Source organism: Mytilus edulis, chromosome 9 (assembly GCF_963676685.1).
Source record: "Mytilus edulis chromosome 9, xbMytEdul2.2, whole genome shotgun sequence".
Lineage (NCBI taxonomy): Eukaryota > Metazoa > Mollusca > Bivalvia > Mytilida > Mytilidae > Mytilus > Mytilus edulis.
In genome coordinates, this window is record NC_092352.1 from 24,491,426 (window position 1) to 24,516,378 (window position 24,953).

General features: G+C 32.0%; 1 protein-coding gene and 1 long non-coding RNA gene across 2 annotated transcripts; one reads left to right on the forward strand and one right to left on the reverse strand.

Moving 5' to 3' along the window:
- The first annotated feature begins 525 nt into the window (after positions 1-525).
- On the forward strand, positions 526-6,135 carry LOC139487868 (uncharacterized). The gene is made up of 3 exons (XR_011655894.1): positions 526-1,777; positions 3,802-4,000; positions 5,521-6,135. It is a non-coding gene; the product is annotated as an uncharacterized lncRNA (long non-coding RNA).
- Positions 6,136-15,688: 9,553 nt separating this feature from the next.
- LOC139487869 (transcription factor SOX-9-like) lies at positions 15,689-22,092 on the reverse strand. The gene is made up of 3 exons (XM_071273034.1): positions 21,434-22,092; positions 17,264-17,598; positions 15,689-16,839 (listed from the first exon to the last, which is right to left on the reverse strand). The coding sequence occupies exons 1-3, from the start codon at positions 21,781-21,783 to the stop codon at positions 16,247-16,249; spliced, it is 1,278 nt and encodes a 425-aa protein (XP_071129135.1). The 5' UTR covers positions 21,784-22,092; the 3' UTR covers positions 15,689-16,246.
- Between the last annotated feature and the right edge of the window lie 2,861 nt (positions 22,093-24,953).

The window sequence follows — 24,953 nt, forward strand, 5'->3', positions numbered from 1 at the left end:
GAAAAAAAACTATAAAATAATTTTCTTTATTCGTGAACTGCAAAACACAACAAATTAATTTACCCGTCATCATGAAAAATAAACTGAAAAAGCACATCGAATGAGATATATATTTTATTTTTTCTATATGCAAATTCATGTTAAAGGTAAAACTGAACTAAACAATACAATTCCTAAAAAACAATAAAGATAATCCAATCAACAAAAGGATAATTCATGGCTCAGTAGTTGTGTAATCAGTGACACGTGCCCTCATTATTTTATAAGAATTAACATATCTATCTAAGTTCGATTCAGGCGCGGATCCAGAGGGGGGAGGGGGTTCCGGGGGGGTTGGAACCCCCCCTTTTTTTGGCCGATCAATGCATTTGAATGGGGACATGTAGTTGAACCCCCCCCTTTTTTGCCCTGGGTTAGGACCCCCCCCCCCCTTTTTAAAATGGCTGGATCCGCCCCTGCGATTTCAACTTCTACAAAACTTTAACTCTAAAATAAGAAGCGTATAAAGAATATAAACATCCATCATGTGTGCAGATATGATTACGGTAATGGGTCCTGAGTGCACTTTGTATGTCCTGAGTGCACTCAGGAGGTCCTGAGCGGTTGTTTAGACGTACCCGAAGAATAAATCATTTCCTGAACCTAAAATACATTTATCTGTAATTAAAGAAAATTCGCCTAAAACATTCTCTCATATAAAAATTCGCCTAAAACATTCTCTCATATAAAAATTCGCTTAAAACATTCTCTCATATAAAAATTCGCCTAAAACATTCTCTCATATATTTAAACAATTAATTGTAAAATAATTAATTCAACGTCGGACTTTCTGTCTGTTTACTAATACTTTTCTTGTTCAGTTTAGTTTATACCCATAATAGATGAACGGAAATAAGTACTTTTTTTAGGAAAATTTACAACTAGATGAACGGAATTAAGTACTTTTTAGGAAAATTTACAACTCAAATTTTCAAAAACAAAATTCTACACTTTTTACCTGGATGTTTTTCTCTGTCTCGAAGCCGCAACCTTTGACCCCGTATCAAACGTAGCGACCAACACCTCACATGACGTATTCTCGATGTTGAGGCATTGACAATATACAATCACATTTATCAATATACAGCAAGTAAGTAATTTGGTGTTGAATGCCAGTAGATCAGAATTTGTTAATTGAACTTTACCTGTTTAAGGGGCACTAGCTGCCAAATTCATGTTCTTCATCGATTTTAATAAAATTCACATTAAACGTGTATATAGTGTTGAATTGTTTATTAAAATGTTGCGCACAATCTTGGCTGATATGCATAAAACCATTATATTTCATGACACTGCATGAAAAAGAAATTGACTTATCGTATAATACCAGAACCAGAGACATATATATTGTATCTAATATCTCTGCCAGAACTAAAAAATAAACTACAGTAAGTCCACATACACATAAGAGGGTATGGATGTGAATTAACAGAATAGAGAACAAAGGACAAAGAAAAAAAAAGGAATAAAGAATAGTGAAAGAAAGAGAATAATGGAAAAAAGTGTAAGTTATTAAAAATATAACTAAAAAAAGAAGACAGAAAAAAAGACACCCCTCCGAGACGAGCCTTACATGCACTGTTATTACCCAAGGTTAATTTTACGGCGGCTCATTTTATTTTGGCTTAGAAATAAACATAATTGACAAGTTTCCTTCCCCTGCATTCTCGATCCCACATGTAAATAGCACGGTGATTTTCAAAAAGACATTGATACATCATTACAACACACACTTGCCGTCAGTATTTGAATATATTGATTTAAAAGAAGGTATAGAAGATTAATGCACGCACACTATTATCCACCACTGGCCTAAATAGTTAGTCCGCAAACAACGAGGGTAATAAAAACCCAGCACTTTGAACACAGCCACCGGTGTGAATCTGAAAGCTTCCCACTATCCATTTCTACCCATAGAAAACTTTTGCCTTTCATTTATCAAAAATGAAATATGTTGATATTAATGGTATATAAGAATTATTGGGGAATTCAAACCATTCCTATTGTAAGTGATAAAACTAAATTTATATCAGGGTGATTGAAATGAGGAAAAAAAGGGGGGATCAGGAGTTCAGGGCCCCCTGTTTGGGAAAAGAATTGGTTGATTATATATGGAATCACTGAGTCATGGCAGGAGCAGGCCCCTCTTAGGCAGTCGGTGGACCCCAACTATGAAAAATTCTGGATCCACCACTGTGGTCAGGGTGGTCTTCAGTTGTATTATCTTTTTTAAAAAAAAATACACCTGTATAGTGTATATTCTTTAGTGTAAATCAAGGGAAAATACTGTGAACTATCTGTGCATTGGGGCTTATTAAAAGGTATTTCGGGGGGGGGGAAGAAAGAAGGGAGGGTGAGTCCATGGGAGGTAATCCCCACCCCTTTCAATTTGAGAATATGCTATTATCTTGTAAACGGTCCAGATCCCCATCCCTAAACCATATATATTCTTGAATGGGACGATAAAACAAATCAAATGAAATTAAAAGGAGGTCTTTGGGGGTTTCACCACTCTGTTCAATTTGAGAATGTGCTATTATCTTGTGAACGATCCAGATCCCCACCCCTAAACCATATATATTCTTGTCGGGGACAATAAAATTAATAATGAAATAAAATAAAAGTGAGGTCCCACCCCCTCTAGTTTGAAAACTTGTAAACGGTCAAGATCCCCACCCCTAAACCATATTTATATATTCTTGTATAGAACAATAAAACAAATAAAAGGAAATATAGGGAGAGTCCATGGGGTTCACCCCCACCCCCACATGTTTGAGAAACTTTTAAATGGTTGAGATCCCCTGTCATCCAGTGGTTAGGTGAAAAAATTTCAGGATCCCTGATCCCCACCGTCAAACCATATATATTCTTGTATGAGACAATAAAACAAATCAAATGAATATAGGATCATCCCCTTTGTCTTGGGTTGGGAACCCCCCTTTTTAAAATGGCTGGATCCGCCCCGGCATACCATCTAGCTAGCTATAAAGGCTTTAAAAATATGAAATCAAACAAGGAAATTAACAGTGTAGGCAACTGTTTTGAATTTAAAAAAAAGTCTTTTACATATATAACAATGTTAAATTTTTTGTGCATTTATTTTTGCTTATCGTATTTTCAATAATGGACAAAATTGCATGATTGAATATTGTAATTTAAGAAAAATCAGCATACATGATATAAAATGGGAAGTGGAAACTGGGAATTTGACAAAGAGACAACAACCCAATCAAAGAGCAGACAACGGCCGAAGGTCACCTATGGGTCTTCAATGCAGTGAGAAAAATTCGGCACTGGTCTTCAGCTCATAAATATGTATCAGAAATGAAAACGAGATACAGCTTTCAGTTGTATTAATAAAAACCTCACAATAAGTTCTGAATATCAGAATATACAGTATTGCAAGATTCTCTCAAAATGTACACATAGAGCTGAAAAACTGTCAGTGACTGTAAAATTAATCATGCTAACATTAAAGTCCATGGAGTCCATCTTAATATGCATACTCTCGTACAAAGGAATATAAGTATGCAATAGACATCAAGTTTTCAAAAATAAGAGTATCTATGCCATTAATTTACGACAAGATCTTAATCAAGTAATAATTTCGGTTTGTTTAAATATTTCGGAGGTTAGTATGACCTCCTCTTTGGTGATGATGTTTTCGTTTTAAAGTTGGGAAAATTGTTTGTACATGTACCAACAAAAATAAAAACACAAAGTCAATCTAGAATTATGTTTTTATCATTTTTTTATGTTTAGGTTGTCAGCAAGATGAAAAGGACAAGTATGCAGTTCAAAATTCAAAATGTGGATAAGTTGAGGTTCTAGGTCTTACCTTTGCAGATTTTCATATTTTGCATGAATGAAATCAAAGGTTATATGATGGACAGCAGAGAAAGAAAAAAACAACTTTTCAATTATCCTGCTCCTGGATAAATGTAAAACATCTTGTTTTTCTGTAAGTTTTATGCTCTGTTTTGATAGTGTTAGTGCATTCATCTTTCCAGTCTTTCCTCTAAATTGTAAGTTTTTGGTGAGTGTTCACCATGAATTTCAGTAAGTAACTTGTGGATTTACATGTATATACTCAAAATTTAGTACTAATATTAATGGGATTTTAGCATGACATCCTGCCAAATGCTTGTTAATCATGTTTATGTTCCAGAACAAACAAGTATTTGGACTGTAGGCTTGCCCAATTTTAAGAAGTTGGTCAAGTTTATTACAAACAAATGTACAGTACAGATCAACATAACTGAAATCTTTAATAGATTAATACAAAAAGTTTAATTGCAGTTAAAATAAAAACACAGGTTTGGTCAAGCTGGTACCAGACAGTACAAATATACTTAAATGGTCTGACTGTACACATATGGTGGGACTGTAAGTTCTGGACCGTAAAAGTAACATCCGAATACTGATATGGTCTGGAACATTTATACATGTCTTAAAATTAATATCAAACACATTGGTGTTTGATAGAACTATAATGTTTTGGGATATCAAAATCAAAAATATCCCATTTTTACTTTTAATAAAGAAGAAGATTATTGATGTATGTTTAAATGTATATTAAAATGAGACAGCAAGCCAACAACACAAAAAATAAGGATAAAACATACATATTTTTTTTGTATCAATGTTATAATTGCCAATATGTTCAAGGTATTTTTTCATTGAAATAAAACACAAATTGAAATCTGTCTGAACTTCAAAAGCTTAAAGAAATATTGTTTCTGTTGTCTGCATTTTGTATAATATACAGTGTTCTCCCCAGGATTTTTGGATAGCGCTGTGGTAAGCGCGTGATTTTGACAATTCTCAGTAACTTTGTCGCGGCGTGCGGTTGGTTTGTAATTGATTTGTTATGTGTTTTTCTTATATAATACTATTGATGTTTTCTCTTGTAATGATGTATATATTATATTGCAAATTCTTGTGAATAATGGAATGTTATTATAGGTGTCTAAAGTTTTAACATTGATCTTTATACTGTAAATTCATAAATTATTGCGTGCATTTATTATTGCGATTCTGTCATTTTAGACTTAAATGCGATTTTAAATTTTACGATTTTGAGAAAAATCCTGTTTAATCCATATAAAATATTTCATAATGCGAGTTTAAATTATTGCGTTTACAACTCCGTTGCATTTTTCGCAATAAAAAAAAACTCGCATTAATTCCGAATTTACAGTATATATATATATTATGTATATAACTTGGGAAAATACCCAAATGTTATAAAGAAGAATAAATTAATTGATTGTTATATGGTATTAGAATAGGAAGATGTGACAACCCTCCATCAGAGACCAAAGGATGTAGGCCGTTAGCAACTGATGACACTGGACAACCTTTAACAATCAGTAAAATCCATATCGCATAGCTATTTTTATTGAAAATCATATTATTGCTACATGTATGAAAACAATTTTGTATAATCCATTACTTTAGATTTTATTGGTTCTTTTTCAGAAGGATTGAAATTCACCACCTAGAATAAATGGAGAAAACATAGAAACAAGACCAGAATAAATTCAAAGACAAAAGTTGGATCAGTTATTATTTTCATCACTCAGTCAATGATTTGAAGTTCTTTTAAATTCAAAAAAATATTGAAACCACAATAATGTCAAAGTTCTGTGCTGAATGTCCAAAAAGTGGACTATACCATCAAACAATGCTGGATGATAAGAAACTATTAATGTTTTGTGTTGAGAGATATTGTGAAAAAAAATAGATTTACTTAAATAGCTACTAGTATGTTAAGCCTAACAATAGAGTTTTTATTGATTTCAAATGGCAAATAATTGTGTTTCAAGAAAGTATTCTATAATTCATGAATAAACATATATTGATACTTACATTATCTGCTTTGTTGTTTAAAAGTTTAGTTTTGAACAGTTAAAGAACAATATGCTAAATTAACATTTCCCAAGAAAAAAAGATATTCAATTAAAAAGATTCATCTTATAATAATTTACTACCAAATAGAAAACATTGTAACATACACATTACTGTTTATTTATATCTATATATTTACAATTAGAATCCCATAGGATTTTAATTTGTCCCATGGGATATTAAAAATCCCATGGGATAATAAAAATCCCATGGGATTTTTTTTGTCCCATGGGACAACAAATATCCCATGGGACTACAATAATCCCATGGGACAAAAAAAAATCCCATGGGATTTAACCAAAATCCCATGGGATAATGGTAAATCCCATGGGATTTTGCCCTGTCCCATGGGATATTGAAAATCCCATGTTTTTATAATTCAAATTGCAAAATAAATATGAAAGTAACTGTAGAAAACCAATGAAATTATTGAATCCCATGTAATTCTGCACATTTTGGTTATATACATGATATTGTAGCTCTTGTTTGAGGCGGCGGCGGATTTGCAAATGAGTGTTTTGCAAATTAAAAGTGTCCAGTGTTTATAGATTAAAATTGTTAGGGCCAACACAAGTTTACAAAAGACTCATCAGGGATGCTCGAAAAATTAAGTAATTAGGCCACACATAACGATACCCATGTGCACGGAACACGAGTCAACGTATTAAAATAAAAGTTTAGTGGACTCTTTTGGTAATATTGGAATACCACTGGGTCGACGCAAAGATTGGACGCATTTTGTCCCCGCATGTATCTCCAGTCCAGTAGTCAGTATTCTGGCATGAAATATCTTGCATGCGATCATTTTCTGTGTATTTTATGTGCAAAAAATATGTAAAGTCTAAAATCACTCCTTTTGGAGTTTTTAGTTGAATTGCTTAAACAACTGATTCCTACGTACACTTTTCGGATTGGGCAATAAAGAGAGGAGATAATTGTGAAACGTCGTTATATTGTAGTTTCCTGCTGCAATATGGACCACAGTTATTACTTGATATAAGACTTAAAAAGCAACAAGACATCGTTTTTACAATTTTTGTTCTATAACATGATAACAGCCGCAACAGAACGCAACAGCAAACATAACTATTTCCAGATTTTCTGGTGTAATGACTATCTCTTATTATATGTTGAAGAATATACCGTAAGCAAGCTATTTTCTTTAAGTGAAACTTTGCCGAAATGTTGTGTTTTCTACAATTCAGGGACTGTCGAAAATCAATTAATAACGCCATACACACACGACGAAACAACAGACAAAGAGTAGAATAACAAAAATACCGAATTCCAAGGAAATTTCAAAACAGAACGTCCCTTATCAAATTTCAAAATCAAAAGCTCAAACACATGAACGAATGAACAACGATTGTCATATTCCTGACTTGGTACAGTTATTTTCGTATGTAGAGAATGGTGTATTACACCTGGTTTAATAGCTATCTAAACCTCTCACTTGTATGACAGTGTATAGAATTCCATTATATTGACAACAATGTGTGAACAAAACAAACAGACATAATAGATAAAAATGTCAAAAATAGGGGTACAGCAGTCAAGATAGTGTTATAATCTTTATCATTATATATAATAAACAAAGAAATGTGTAACAAAGAAACACAAAAAGGCATATAGACAAATTACAGTAGCAAACATGAAAGACAAAAATACAATATCAAAGTGAAAGAATGTTTAACTACAGAGCCACGTCGAATAGACGTCACCACACATAGGCCAAACAGCAAAAGTAACATTAAAAAGACAAAGACAAGAACACTATCACACGTTATTAATATGATAAACAACGTCAGGACCAGTATCTTTATTTCAAGATCATCGTGTATTAATTGTGAAGTTAACTTGTAACGGAATATTTATCAAGAAGATCTTGGTACCTTTCGACGAACTTTTTTTTTTAAAAAGGACATAGATGTTCTTTGACATACCCTCAGTTCATCAACATTCTACTCAGACACTGGTGACGCTTTTTAAATTCTTTAATTAATACTGAATAAGTAGGTAAAAGTATATCACATATGCAGGTGAAGTTGGTATAGTGCTACTATTTTTGGGTAAATTGATAATTTCAAAACTGAATGCGTCTCGTTTGGAATGTCATAGATTCTGGTATTGAGATGACCACGTATGTCAAGGTGGAGGAAGCCGTGTCTATTGTTTCTTCAATTTCTATGTCTGGGGATATATTAATGAAACCCAATCAGAAGGTTTCGGATTCTTAATAGAAAACATCATCAATATATCTGAATATGAAATTAAATGATCTGGCTTCTTTGATCTTCTCGTTTTTGACAAGTTTCTGAAGGAACTCCGACTCATTTGAATATAAGGAGAGGTCGGCAAGGCAGAGGCGCACAGATCGTTACCATAAGAATGTAGGCAATTTGTAAAATAGTTCTACCTCCAAATTCAACAAATATGTTGTCAATAAGAAACTCCAGCATACTAATCACTTGTCCCTGTGTGTTCCATGCTTTGGACTTTTTATTCACTATTAACAAAATATGCTGTATCGTATCCCGTAGTAATAAATTTATAACAAACGACCAGATTGTTTTTAAAAACTTTGGAATTAAGGCATCTTAACTTTCACCAGAAGGAAAACATTTAAATTTAAGACAGAACAACTAATCATTCAGCTTTTTTAACCTTGCGAGTTCAACTAATAGATATAGGAAGAAATATTGGCTTAATTTGATCTGTGTTATGGACAGTTTTAAAGGTTTCCATAACATAATTATTTACCTGACAAAAGGTCTCGTAGAGATACATCTAAATTTTTTGTTATAAAAGTTGTTGGCAAAACAGCATGTGAATACACCTTATCGCTATTTGTCCGCTTCTGCTGGATATCACACAGGTTCTCGTAAAATTTTGACGTCATAAAACAAAATATCTGACGCCACAATGGAAAAGTGATTGTTGTTGACGTCAAAAGTTCAAGCGCCCGGGTCAGCCGGGAATAGCGATAAGATGTATAAAGGCAACAGACGTATACCGCTGTTCGAAAGTCATAAATCGATTGAGAAAAAACAAATCCAGGTTACAAACTCAAACCCAAGGAAACACATCAACTATAAGAGGGAAACAACGAAACAACAGAAATTCTGAAGTGTAACAAAAAAACATTATCAATTCATTTCGAGAAAAATTTGCCAATGCTGTAAAAGGAAGTAATGGTTACTTCGGTTTGCTTCATCTAACTTTCGTATTGTTCTTTTTGATAATTTCTTGACATTTGGTGTCAAGCTTCTTATCGATAATTCTAAGCTTGTAATGCAATTTTAGATGTCTTGCATCTACCTCTTCTTTTTGGTGAATACATGAATTTAATTTGCGTCCATCCAGCACCTTTAGACATTGCATTTAGCAATAACAAATGATACTTTGAGCATTTGATTTCAAATTTCATCAACAATACTGAACCGTTTGAGCATTTATTTCGAATTATTTCCTTTGACCTTGAAGCCAAGATTTCAATTTTCTTCACCACAACACAATTGTTAGATAGTTGTGTATTTGGTTATAGGCTTCATCCAGAGTGTATTTTCTTTTGCGTGTGTTTTCAGATCTGTCACATACCTACGAAATTATGTTTGAAGACATACGCAATTTTCCTTGGGTATAGTCGTATTTTGTTTTTGTTTTGACATGGCGTTGCCTGTTTCTCTTTGACTATAGTTTTTAAACCTTGCCTCTTTTTTTATAAAAACAATGTTATTATAAACAACTAAAACCAAAACCCAAAACCCAAAAATGTTCTTTACGTGCCAGGCTCGGTTTAGTTACCTTTATCATGTGTTACATCACAAATCAGCCAACCATCTTCTGTTCGTCAAGCAATTTACTTTTCAGTTAAACACAAAACCAAAGGTGAACATTTTGGGAGCATGATATATTCAAAATATTCTAAAATTTTCAAATATTTTCAAGATTGAATCTTCAAAAATTACGTTCATACAAAAACTTCCAAAATAAAGTTGCGGGGAATTAAAAGAACATTTTCAACCTTGATTATTTGCCAAGGCTGAGTGAAATGAATTGTTGTGCTTTTTCATTTGATCCAATAACTGTATCAATTATATATTTTTTGGATATAGTTCTCAAGACTTTCTTTTGTCACAATTTCCTCCCAGCTTCGCAGGTATCTCTGTGATTTCTTATCGGATCCTGCTAGTCTTCTTTTGATCCTTTTTAATGATATTATCAGGTCTTCAACGTTTGTATTAGGCTTTCGATTTATCCAATATTTTGGCCTCCAGCATTACTGAAGAGACATAAATTACGCATGTGTTGCAGTAAAATTTGTACAATAAATGTTGTTTAAATGTAGTATATTCTTTCTTTTTCGAAAGAAAGCCTGTGATGAAGAAAATTGTAGTTAAATAATTAAACTAGTTTAATCACACTTAGTTTCTTTATATAAGTTCAAAGGTCTCGTGTGGACTATTTTAATGATAGATATATGTCCTGTTTTAAATATTTGTTCCACAAAAATACTTTGAAGAGATGGTCAGGCCAGATCTCTAAATGCCTGTATTTTGACCTTAAACTGGTGTTCATAACAAACTCATCATATTTCAGGATTAACATTGTGTGTTTTGTCTTCATAAGACTCCTGAATAAAGAAAAAGAGCCAAAGTGGGAAGTTGAAAAGCGTTGAGGTCCAAACTTTCCGAAAGGTTTTGCCAAATACAGTTATGGACATCTATTCCTAAAACTAAAAACTGTTGATATTAATGACCAAGCAATGTATGATTGTATTTTATTGACTTTTCTGTGATTACATTGCGCTTGTCAGGATTTAAAGCCGTTTCCTATGATGATTCGTTGATGAAATGTTCATGCATAAATAGGAAGATCTTGTTGAGAGTGTTATTTTGATGAAGAAAGTGTAGGACTGTAAACAATATAACCATAGATATAATAGCCAACCAGAATGGGAATTTTTAAGACATGTAAACATGACGGTCGATGTGAGGTAAAGATGTCCATGTTTATGATTCAACGACTTGTTTATTGAAATTGTCACTTGTGTATACGACATGTTGTCAACAATGCATAAAAAAAATGGTAACATCATTGGCTACAGAAAAAAAACGTGAACGCTTTAAACTTAAAACAATATTGATAATAAAATAGGTGTGCAAGATGATAATATTTAATAACTGTCAGAAAAGCTGTAAAATAGATTGATGTTATTAAGTGTGCATGGAAGAAGGATCAACCTCTAAACCGAGCCTGACAACCTTGACTTTTCCGTGTTACTTCCGATTTTACATGTTTTGTCTATTTTGATTGGTCCGACTTCATTTCCTTTTTGTTCACTTGCAAAAATGTGAAGGTTGGAAAAATACTAATTCTATTTATGACATACTAGGTGGTGATTATTGTTTTAGGTAAAATATAAATATGTTAATGTACCTTTGATTATAAAACGTTATGATTACATTCATAATTGCTATGTGGAACGATAATGAAATTAGTTATGATGGATTATAAAAAAAAGTGTAATAAAAAATAAAATACCAATTACGATATTTTTTGTTGAATAATTAAGTATTAACTTATTTACTGTGTCTTTGTTCGTGCGCAAGTGTCATGTCGTCAAGAATGATAAAATGGTTACTAAATTGAATGTTTAGATTTTCTTTAAAACCAGTTCTAATTAAATTGTAACCTGCATTTTCAGACTTTTAAATATCTGATTTTCATCTTTTATTTTTCAAATCATTGCAAAATGTCTGATGGAATGGTTATGACGAGTGCTTCTTCATTGGTGTTTTAAACACACAAAATATTACTACGATTTAAATAATAGGGCTAAATTCTATCGAAAGACATACTCACACTTATTTCTAGTTCAAGGAAAGGAGTGCAATCTTTCGATGTTTTGTGGTCGCCATTTAGAGGAGTTTATCGAAAGGGTTCCTGTTTCATTCATTATAACAGAGACATATACCTCAATTGTATTATATGTCTCTGATTATATATAAGCATTGATTTAAAGTGGCAATCGAGTTAAACCATTCTGTACTCCAATAATTGTCTGTAATAAATGAACAAAGTGTGTACTTGAGCTAATTTTTCAGTCGAATAGATTTTAGAACTAAGAGATACCATACAGCAGCCTATGATTTGACAAACATAATATCGATTGGTATGCCATTGTAAATCGTTTGGTTAAATCTGGTTACCTCTGGTTATAAGCAGAACTGGGAACAATTTCAAAAAGTATGTGTTGCCTCTCTACTGGTTTAATGACAAACCTAATTAATCTTATAAATCAACTGAGAACTGTTTGAATTTAGTTTTGTTCTGTTCATACATTTACACATTCACATGAAAGAACCACCATTACTTTTTAAAACAAATATAATGAAACAAATATGTCACCTTCAAAGGAAATATCTACTGTAGCAAGTTCAAAATATTAATAGTGTTAAAACGACAAAACTATTGAGGAATTAAACAGAACACGCATTTTGAATTCTGGTCGCACTATGTATGTGTAGTATTGCCTTAAAAATCGCATTTAATTAAACCATTCGCTTTTTCAGTAATTAACAATTGTGGTTTATGAGTTACAGTCGTTGTATTCCACAGAGTTAAAATAAACTCATTCAAAATGTGTACAATATTGGTCACTACCTCAGAGAAAATCTACATAGAATATGAAGTGTCTTGTCAAAAGTGCGCCTTGGTACAACAGTAATTATCCTTGACCTTGAGACACAGACGTGCAAATTAATCCATTCAGTGATTCCTCGGCGATTATTCTACGATAACCATACGAAGCTCTTCTTTTATTGTTCTTCATTAAAGCGAAGAAAAGTTTAAAACGACAAATAAGTATCCAAAATAGATAAGTTCATTGGTTACATTGTATAATGCAATCATATATACATGTAGGGTTTCTTCACAACATCTTCGAGGAAAAAACATTTTTTTGTTCATAAAATGTTCGAATACGATTATCATGTTCAGACTAAGAAATGAAACAATTCAAATAAAGCCGGATTTTGTATTTCAATCGCATAACATATACTCCGAATACTGAATAAAGTTTCGTCACCGATCATCAAAAGAAATTATTCACGGTTTGGTATATCTTAAAGGAGCGACGTAGATCTTTAAGCAAACTTTATCAATATATAAGAAAACATGCAATTAATTGTTTATATTAAAGAACTGGTGAAGACAATTTCAAGTAAAAGTATATACATGCATGTACCTGTTTAAGCCAGGTTTATTTACAGAAAACTCCCTCAAACAAAGTTGACCTTGGATCGATTAAGGTTTTCTTTTTATGTTCCTTTTGGTGATTAGCTCCTCGCGAATTCCAGAAGTCATACATCCTTGTCTTTTTTTCTTATTGTCGATTGAACTTTCCTGAGTGAAGGTCAATCCAGAAAAGCGCCGCTTCAAACGCGCTTTTTGATTACGTATTATTTTCATTGACAGTTAATACATTGATAACTTGTTGTCTGGTGGTGTAGACAATGTAGTGTAAACCAGATTTGACAACAAGAAATAATTTACTTTTATATTAATGACTTGATAATTAAAAAGAACGTAGTATATTAAACCAGATTCAGTACGTTTTTTAAACATTATTTATTTATAAGTATGCTCAAACTAAAGCTGCGCACAGAGATAGATCAGTACCATACATATGTTGCATTCCCTGCTTGTCGATACCACTACTGATCCCACAGCGGCTAACGAATAGAGGAACCAGTTTGATTTGAAAAAGATGAACATATTTAGTTTTTATGCATATAAAAAAAATAAAACTAGAACTCTCTCAGACACACTTTTCATATATTTAGCCTTCAAAGTTTTGATCTGATGCGTACCTGATGTAGTGTACTTCATAAACAAATGTACAGGAATCATGACTCACGGTATCGCCACTGCTGGTGAACTGTCAGTCCCAGGGAGTACCAAACACCTAGTACATGTAATCTTAACTCTGTCTCATACCTTAGTTACTTATTTAAATCAGATGTCATTACTTTTCTATGTTGTATTTTGTGTACTATTGTTTGTCTGTTTGTCTTTTTCTTTTTATCCATGGTAAGATCAGTTTATTTTCGACTTCAGAGTTTGAATATAACTTTGGTATCTTTTGCCTCCCTTTTTCAGTTTTTTAGAGTTTCATGATCGGTGAAGTTATGCCAGAAACACATGTCAAGTGTAAGGAAATAAGATACATGAATTTTCTTAAATGTTTATAATATATCTTTAATCGTAATATATCATCAAGTTTTTTTTTCTATATAGATTAGACCGTTAGTTTCCCCGTTTGAATGGTTTTACACTAGTAATTTTGGACCCTTTATAGCTTGTTGTTCGGTGTGAGCCAAGGCTCCGTGTTGAAGGCCGTACATTGACCTAGTGGTTTACTTTTTTAAATTGTTATTTGGATGGAGAGTTGTCTCATTGGCATTCACACCACATCCCTATATCTATTTCTCTTCGTATTAACGCAAGATCTAAAAGGTATAAACACATGTGCTAACTTACAAGGTACACTGAAAGATTCGCCAAGGCCCAAATATAATTCTGTACAATATTGAGTAAAAACTCGCATTAATCGATTATCACACTTTAATGAACAAATGTCACAGTTGTCCTTGATTCAGTTTCTATACAAATGAAAGTGGTGAAGAGAACCAAGTTTAAGACTAGCATACCTCTCACTTACATAACAGTAAATTCCGTGTCAATGTAAGGGAAGCTACGTTAACTTGTCTCAAATGCTGCGTGTGTTTTTGTATAAAATAAATGTAATTATCAGGCCGATGCTTTTCTTGCTTGAACGAGCTGTTCCACATTTTTTCATTTGCCATTCAGATTCATTTTATATATTACTATATGGTATGGCTTTTGTTCATTGTCGAATGCCTTATTGACCTATTGTTGATTACACACACCTTCTCTATTAGCTAGTTACTCAAAGTAAAAAAGGCCACTTTCTCTTATATATAGTTAACTGTGACACGATACCTTTAGATTTGACTGATTGCTGTGGTTTGGTCCTTCTTTATTTGTTAGAGGCAACAAATCCTTTCACAAAACATCTTTAGTAAATTTTCCAAATAAAGCAACAATTTCGATTCAGAAATTAAATGATTGAATTGTTTAGAATTAAGTATATAGGGAAAATATAATGTTTCAGGAATTTTTAAGGCGTTATATGCAGAAGGGAAAACATCTTGGAAACAGCGAAATTTGATATCTGTATTTTCTTAGTAAAAGTGTGCAATAGTATTTACGCCAATGAAACTCCTACCAACCAAGATAAAAGAATCAACGATCGACATAGTGTCTCGGACAACTCACTGTTTATATGTATTACATGTCAAGAGCTAAATAACCCGGAGTCCTTTTTAGATGTGAATAAAGTAAGAAGAGCCTACCAATGATCTACCAAAACCATAAATGCCGAAAACAAAATGCGAGTTGATACTGTATGCTGTGCAGTGGTTTTAGTAATCTTATTTTTTTTCGATCTCCTTCGTTAATATATACTTTAAGCATAGGTATACTCAAATTAAGCAAAGTAGTAAAATAAAATGCTAACTTCTACCAGAATATCGAAATCAAATGTACCACCGGAAATACAAATCCATTTACAACTGAAGAGAGAACGGTAATGGATTCCTCGTTAAAACTATCAACCAATCAGCATTGTACAAAACAATATAATAAACATTCATTTCAAAGTTCATGTTTTTATTCTTATATAAACATTTTATTTACAGACATTTACATGTATCAAAATGTAGAAAATATTTTTAAAAAATCTATACCTATCATACATTTGATCGAGATCTCACGAGATCTGGCTAAGAGCTTCATTTCACAACAAACAAACATGTAATTAAAGCTTATGGTGTTTCAAATACTGATCGCGCATTTAATAATAAGCAAAACATGTTAAATGTTCATTACTGGTACAAACAGCACCTTCCGCGTGGATAGCACCAAATACTTGCTTACATTTCAATGGATTTACAAATCATAAAAATTGGATGAATACAGACAATATGCCTCATAAAACCAAATAATTTTGATTATAGAAAATAAATATTGACGCCACTACTTTGTAGAGGCTACCACATTTCAAAACACAAATACTACATAATCACTCGCGCATCATATGCAACATAATTAATCAATCATACTTCTTTACCGTGCAATGGATAGTTTTACATTTAAAAAATAAATATTTGTAACAATGAATATCAAACAAAAATGTAAAAGTTTTGATTGTTCATGTATATGACCTGTTCCACTGTTGTTCGGCGGGAACGGCTACAGGAATGGCAGGATTGTACATTTGACGAGCAATGCCCAGGTACTGATATGTAGGCGAACCGGACGCTGTGGTTGCTGGATATGAATTTGGTGACGCGGATGAATAATTTGTATGTTCAACGGGATAACGTGGAGGTGGTGGCGAGACATCGTAAGTATCGAATTGTCTTGCGTTTTGTCTTTGACGGGCGGGTTCTAACTTGATTGTCGCGTTTCTGTCTTCGTCTTGGTATTTGCAATCAGTTGTGGTACTTTGGTATGATGGACTATGCATATTTTGGGAACTATTTGCTGGGGACGGATGGTTTGATAAGTCATACGGTGATGAGATATCAGTATTTGGTGCCGCTGGGTAAGATGAATGAGACATATTTCCGTTGATTCTTTGATAATTTGTTGTAGACCATGTTGATGTGGTACATGGGACGGATGGTTGACCGTACATGGAATTGTACTGAGGTGGGAAATACTGATCGAGCTCTTCTGCATCTGGGAAACTGTCAATTATTGGCACATCTCCGTTATACGGATTGAAATCTATCGGTTGACCTAAAAAAAAGGCAGAAGAGAGAAAACATTACTAAATGTGTCATGGTTGTTCATTGAAAAAACAAACTTATTATATGCATGCAAAACTTAGTTAAACGCTTAAATTAAGAAAAATATTGTTGCAGGTAAATCTATCAAGATGTCTCATATTTGTGTTGATGAGTTACTGTCCCAATGACGTTTATCCAACATCTTCTTTGTTGTTATTTGTTTGGTGCATATATAATATTGTCATTATTATGTAGAATTCTATTAAAGAATTATTTTTAGGGGGAAATGAAGTACATACGTCTTCAGATTTAAAATAAAACTATTTTCTTATTTGATTTTTCTAATTGATGAAACGTTTTCCTTAGTATGTGTAATTCCATTTAAAGTCTCTCTAATAGCTCATTGGGTATCAAAATGACCAAAGTATAATTACCTGCAACGTTTCTTGGTCTCATTCGATCTGCCATACATTTTAAGTACTGATTTGGTGTGGTTGGTGGAGTAGGTGGTCCGTTAGGATTGTTAGAACAGTCACTGGAACAGTCACCGTCACTTGCTCCAACTGGGGACCCTCCACTCAAACATGTGTTACTTTTAAACATGATACCAGGTGGGATATTGTTGTTCTCTGCAGTACCACCATTAGCACTCTTCAAGGGCTTCCTTCTCCTTGGTTGGTATTTGTAGTCTGGGTAATCCTTTTTGTGTTGAACTCGGAGCCTTTCGGCTTCATCTACAAATGGTCGCTTTTCTTCCTCGTTCAGCAATCTGTAATGAAAAAGATTTTGATAAGTAAATAATTTGTTTGCACATTATAATTATTATATAATATTAAGATTAATGGGAAATCGTGTATTGTGTTCTATAAGATTAATTGTATATGAATACATTTTATTCTTATTTATGATCATAACAAAATTGCGTATGAAATAATAGGACAAGAACATTCGTCATCAAGTACGAGCGAAGTTTTTTTTATACGTATTAAACGGTTAATAAAAAAGACGTCAGTATCCTTTATCGATATTTACAATAATATGTATAATATTCGATATCAAACATAAATACAAGTACGAATGTAGATTTTGTACTCATGAATGTTTCCATATGTCTAAGAATTTCTGAATTTAAAGATATTAAAATTTATTCTTGAAAGTTATTACACATTAATCATAACTGTTTTCTTTAATTGAATTTTAACTTTATGATGCATATATTTCAGTAGATGGATTTAGTTATTAAGTTTGCATAAAATGTCAGTAACTGATGTCAAATTATACATGCAATTTTGTGAAATATATATCTTGTCAAATATTTTGACATATGCATCGCCAATGTTGATAATTTATCTATATCATTTGTTTCAGATATCAGTTTCTTGACTTGACATTTTGATGTGATTTTTAGATTCGTCACTTTCGTTTTAATTTATAGTGTATTAAGCTTTACCAATATAAGTTATAAGAATATGCTGATTTAAAAATTAAAGCAATTAAATACCATTAAGATATATATATCTACTTCAAACGCATACAAATGTAGTATCTATGTCCGGACAATCATTGCAATGATATTAACTGTCATAAATTCGTGTCTTTTCTCTTGAAAACTCATACAGTTAAAGGTAACTTTAAAGGATAATTCACTTAAATGTTTCAACTTTAAAATATATATATACTTCGAGCTGTAAATGTAAAGGGGAAATATATCAATTTTCATTTAAGAAATTAGATCTTAAGACAAATGAATGCTCATATCGTGGGAAATGTCAAACATGAAATATGAAATTTTATGAATTGAGAGTGGTCACAGGTTCCGGTCAAGAGCCTTGACCTTTATGAAAATAATAAAAATGTACAATAAAGTAAGAAGGTTATTTCCATCTGTCAGTTGTGGTCTGATCCCACCAAAAACTGTGAAAATCACGACATTGAAGTAGTATTTACACCGGAAATAGTCCATTATGACCGCATCATGATAAATATGTACTAAAATTACAATTTAGGCTACTTCATGATAAGAATAACTCCCCCACAAAATCTATAGATACTTTGGCACTAAAAATACCAACAGTATCAATAATATAAGTATGGATACATAATGTCATCAAAATAATATTTCAGCATTTTTTTAGCCAACCTCCTACACATATCTTTCTTTCTTAGTATTCAGTGATCTTCGGTCCTAAGATTTTTATAATGTTCGTTTTCTGGCTAGATCATACACGGCAATCATTATAGCCACACAGTTAAATAGGAAGTTCTTTAATTGTAAAAAAAAACAACATTTAAAGGGGTGACTGCCGAAAAATGATGCCGGATTGAAATTAGAAAATATGATTTAAAACAGTTAAACTGATAAAATTACTAGATTTCAATGTATTTTCTTAATTTACATCATTTAAGGAAGTCTGCAAGATGCTATGAAATGGTTTTCTCCGTAGTAAAAAAAATAGCGGTGAGGGAATCATAAGGGCTGAAATTTAATTTGATGTACCCTTATCTGTAATTTCGGCCATTTGTTAAAAGGAGGTAGACAGTAAGTGTGAAAATGTTATATTTTATCACACTATTAGTTGTCAAGAGTATGGATCAATCACTGGCGATTATTGACTTGTTCCATAATAAATCATAAGATAAAAGACGATGTAGGCTTACGGCCAAACTGTCCACGAACATGGCAAGTTACTGGCCTGTCTACCGTATAAATAATAGCTGCACATCTTTATAAACATTGATAGATTACGAAAATATGATTGACACCGTATTACAAGAAAATTTGTCCAAAACAAACTTAAAATTTTGATTTTTTGATAAGTAAACCGTTTGTCAATAAAGTTTGTTTAAACAATTGATTTCTTATCAACTTATCTAGTATCAAATAGTCGTTACTGATAAACTAATGTTTACTAACGGATATTCTTATACAAATACACTAAACCAACGTTAAGCGATCGGAGCATCTCTTACTGGCTATTAATACAGAACAAAAATATTCGTAGATTAATAGTTCATTTTAAATTGCGAATTTTTTGGTCGAATTTTCTTTCTGCTATATTAGAGTATTACTACAAACATTTTATGATTTTTATTTCATCAAGTATATCAAAATTTCCATAAAAATTATAAAAATTTGGGGAAATATGTAACATGTAAAACGCACCATCTTAAGATATTGTTCACGTGTCGTCAAATGTGGTCATACATCTACAAGTTGTATAAACAAGGAAATTTATAAAAATATATCATCGCCTTCTATGACGTTAATAATCTAAATCTGCAGCTTGATGGTAAACCATACTGATTGACTAGTTTTTTAGACTGTTTCCTTGTTTGAGGGATTTTGTAATTACTCCTAATTTTAGTCTGACCTTGTCAATAAATATGCTTAAAAGTACATACTTAATGTGGTTAAAGCTTTACTAAAACTATAGATCTCATTGGGAAGGGCATTGTTCATATTTTTAACTGCCCAGGCATACACTATCCCGTATTATGCACAGGCCCAGGACTTAAGACTCAATGTTTCAGTATTTTTATTTTTTGACATTTTACTGAATGCGTTCCCCCTCTAAACATCATAAAGAGTTTTGTTTATTTTCATACAGTATTACCGAAGGCATATCGCCCGCTGAATTAATGTGCACCGTTTTAAGTGGATTAGCTCCCATGCTTTCCTGCTCTTGTAAAACGGAAATAACTTTAGTAATGTTACAATGACTTCAAGGAGATTCTAAACACGAAATATTGTGGTTCATCTTAAAAGTATGGGAATATTTACTAAATTTTCTGCTTGGGTATTCAACTTTCTATTTTTACCCACTAGTTACTCATTTTTCTGTTATCCAAGAGTGAAATTTGATTTGGTTGTATATAGGGTTAAGGTAACTAAGTACACCTTTATGATATATGAACATGTTGTTGTGGTTCAAGTCATATTTAACATTTTAATAACGAGCCATTGGAGCGATGACAAATTAATTTGACCACATTAATTTTGTCGTCTGGAGAGCATCGAGCTGACATATAATTTACACATTTTTACTTTATTGTATTACGATTCTAAAATTTAATGAAAACTATTTTATGAAGGTTTTTTCCTTTCAAGGGTAAGTCACTGATATTGCCCTAACACTGAATGTTGCGCTAATTTTGATCTAGCCCGACTTTTGTATAATTTGAACTTCGAGTTTAATTTTAATGACAAGTTTACGTTTTGTTAATTTATCATTTTCGGCTCAGTTACATGACGATGTATTTTACTGAATAAAGTGCTTTCAGTATATTATACATATTCATAAAAAAAAATGTACCTATGATTTTCAGTGGGTCATTGGTGTCAAACCAACGGTATCTAACACGCGAATTTAGAAGTCAAAGGAAAAACAAAGACGGTAACTAAACTCATAATAATGATTTAATTCATGTTCCTTCACACGATACGTATCTCTGAAACCTTCATCAATCAAAGTAAAAAATTAAGAATAACTCTATGATGTATACATTAATACAGTGAATAAATCTTTCCAAACATTATCAAAATCTAACATATATACATAATTGTGGTCTCTAGATTCTTTTGATTCTATAACAGTAGTACTAACCTCCATAATTTTCCAAGAGTTTTGCTGAGTTCTGCATTGTGGAGATGTGGATATTGATCTGCAAGCTTTCTCCGCGCAGCCTGGGCCCATACCATGAATGCATTCATTGGTCTTTTTATGTGTGGTTTGCGTTTTTCACCATTTGGTCCTCGTTGTGGCATAGGAACTAAAGACCAGTCGTAACCCTTCAACACCTGTGACACTGCATCCTGAATTTGTTTGGGAAATTTAACATCCACATCAACAATTTTAGCATCTGATGGGTCGGCACCTCGTACTGCATCTAATAATTGTTCAGTGGAAGGTTGCCCTGGGGATCTACTCTCATCCGAATCACTCATATTGCACATCAACTTTAATTTTAAGAAAAACAATGTTCACTAATGTAAATGTCCAAAACTAAAATTATCGAGACACTGATGATTTTGTTTTGTCAACCGATCTTATATTGTCCCCTACTGTAAAAAGTAACACTACAGTAGTCGCTTCTGATAGGACGAGATTAATGACAGTCACATAACTCCGCCCACAATGACGATAGTAATTTGATAAGCCAATCAAAGAGAGTAAAAGTACTTCACTCAGTTATTAATTATAAACAATTTTTGATGTAAAATACATCAGCAAGAAAATGGTATTTTGAAAAATAATATTATTACGAATGAAAATTTAATTTTGAATCAACAACACTGAATTTAAACAATCAATATTTTATTTGTGAAAAAAAACCAGTTTCAGAAATGTTGAATATATTTATAAAGTGATACTATATTGACCGAATATTTGTCCTGGATTTCTAATATATTTTCAATGATTTATGTATGTAGACGTTTCACAATTTCAATAATTAAATGAATTTTTAGTAATACTATTTTTCATTTTTTAACACATTAACTGAACTTTACAAGTATCGTAACTGGAATTATTTGAAACTTGCAAATTAGTTTAAATTTACCAATTTCACTAAATGCATTTACTTTGATTGATATATAGGAATAAAAACATTATTACTTTTATTTTTATTCTATTTACTAATTAGATTTATCTACAAAAATAAGTATTTATTCTAATGCATACATACATGCACACTTATAGCACGAAATCCTACACGTAATTATACGACACAAGAACGTATCAAATAATCAAACAGCATTTTGTATCATTTTAATAAAGTAAAAAAAATATCATTATTAAACAGGTACCCCCGTTTTTGTCATTGTTTATTTTGTGGTGTTCGTGCTGCTTAGTTTTACAGGTTTTTTATGTAGTTTTTTGTGGACTGTTTTCATTTCTTTCCAATGATGACTTGCGTCTCTTCGAATTATGAATTTTAGTTCTCCCTTTGGAATAAAGCTCCCGCCTCATTTACTAGAAGGAAAAAAGAAACGAAATGATTTCAGTTTCCAACTTTTTTGTTTTGTTCCGTTTCTGAATATAGTACCACCCTTTAATGTTTAAAAAAAATACAGAGAATTTGTTGAATAAAAAAATAGTTTGATATAATATAAAGAATGTATTGATAAAATAGTGAAGATGGAGTTACGTGCAGAAACATGCTTTATTAACAAAATCGCGTGCTATATTTACGTTGCCATTTTATTTATTCAACTATAAATATATAAATAAAACGGAAACGAATATAAAATATAACAAATGTATAAGATGATAATGTGTTGGGCTCTCTCTTTGCCTTTGAAGACACCCTGATACATGGCATTTGTTTGTATACTTAATTAAAATCAGTTACTAATTAAAGAAATATAAACAAGACGATATAGAATCCAGCTACGAGAAAACAAAATCAAAAAGTTTCAAAGATTTGACCAGCTTTTAATGCAGCATGTCTGTTTTTGATGTTGCGGCACCCATGAGGACCTCACACGACATGGGGTGCCTCCCAATAATTCACACCTACACATGCTACACGTTCTTTATACACACTGACTTTATTGTTATCAAAATCGCGTGTTCTACCACAAATATATATCAATATGGTCGTTAGAAATTTACTTTAATCAATTAATTATGTTTGTTTTTTTGTTTTGACTAATTAAGAAAAATTAATAGATGCACTCTAACGGTTAGAAAAGCATGAAAACAACATCGGGTTGTATTATAACTTTATACAAATACAATTTTTTCCCCCGCTTTACAATATGAAACTTTCCGTTTATATATATTGAGAATATTATCTTTTTTTTGTTACGACACCGACCATAATACTCACAAAAAGGGATGGTATTTAAATATTTTGTTCTTGATCCAAATTTCATGAAAACGAATCAATTAAGATGGAAAGTTAAAAAATTAAAGGAAAAAAACAATGAGTTTCATGAAGTTTTTTGCCCCTGCATATTTTTCTTTTGAAGACATAAAAGTCGGCACACATAATTTTTTCCTAGAATACCCCCCAATGAAAGTTACGAATTGTAGGACTTTTTATATGATTTCAGATTTTTACATTATATACTTTCAATATTTTGGGTATGAGAGGTCCTGTTGGAGGCAAATCAAGAACAATGCTATGGACGCATCAAATTCATAAATTGCTATTTTCATTTTCTGATCAAAATTGTTGCTTAACTATAATTTTGTCTGCATCGGAACATTCACGATTTCCAAGAGGAGAAAAAAAGTACTTCAAGCTCAAATTTGAGTTTTACACGGGTCCGAAACTCACTGCATTCGACAATATCTTTCCACACTATGTTTGTGTCACAGCGCTAAGCCAGATGAAAGAAAACCAGAGTTCGTAAAGTTATTTTAAGCACCGTCTTACAAATGTTGATTAGGTTACAAAATCTATTTTACCAGACATGAAAAATTCTTAATTCCTTTGTGAATAATGTATTTGCAATGAAAATTTATCTAGGGTTTTCTGTTTCTATATACATATTACAACGATTAAAGCATGGATATGGAGTTCTAAATTATCGTTTACAAATATGAACCACGTTTTACTGGAATGTCTTAAAATTATCAAATTTGAGTTGTTTCATTTAAATATCGTAACTGATCAATGAAAATAAGTAGCTGCCTTTTATTTCGACCTACAGTTTTTTTATTGATCCCTTGGTCTTGTCTCTCTATTTTTTTTTTTTTTAGATTTACACTAAAATACCCAGCCTAAAAACCGTATATTTAGTTATGTAAAATGATAAGTAACTTACCTTAAAGTATTTCATCCTTCATTATTTCTAATAATTTAAAGTGGTAATGTAATATTTCATATATATTATAAAAGAACAAGAGAAAGTTAAATAAAATATACGTATACACACATATTATATATATGATCATATATTGTATATATACATAAGGGGAATCTCCGGCAGTATTCGTCAGTGATTTATTTTTTACTATTCTTATTCAAATCAGTTGACATTTACTACACCTATCCTTTTTATGTTAAGTTAATTATTATAGTGTCATTAAAAATCAGTGTGTGGCAAATAATAGTTTCACGGAAGGAAATGAACGTGTACGCTTGTGCATCAGCATCTAAATTAAAAACTGTTTG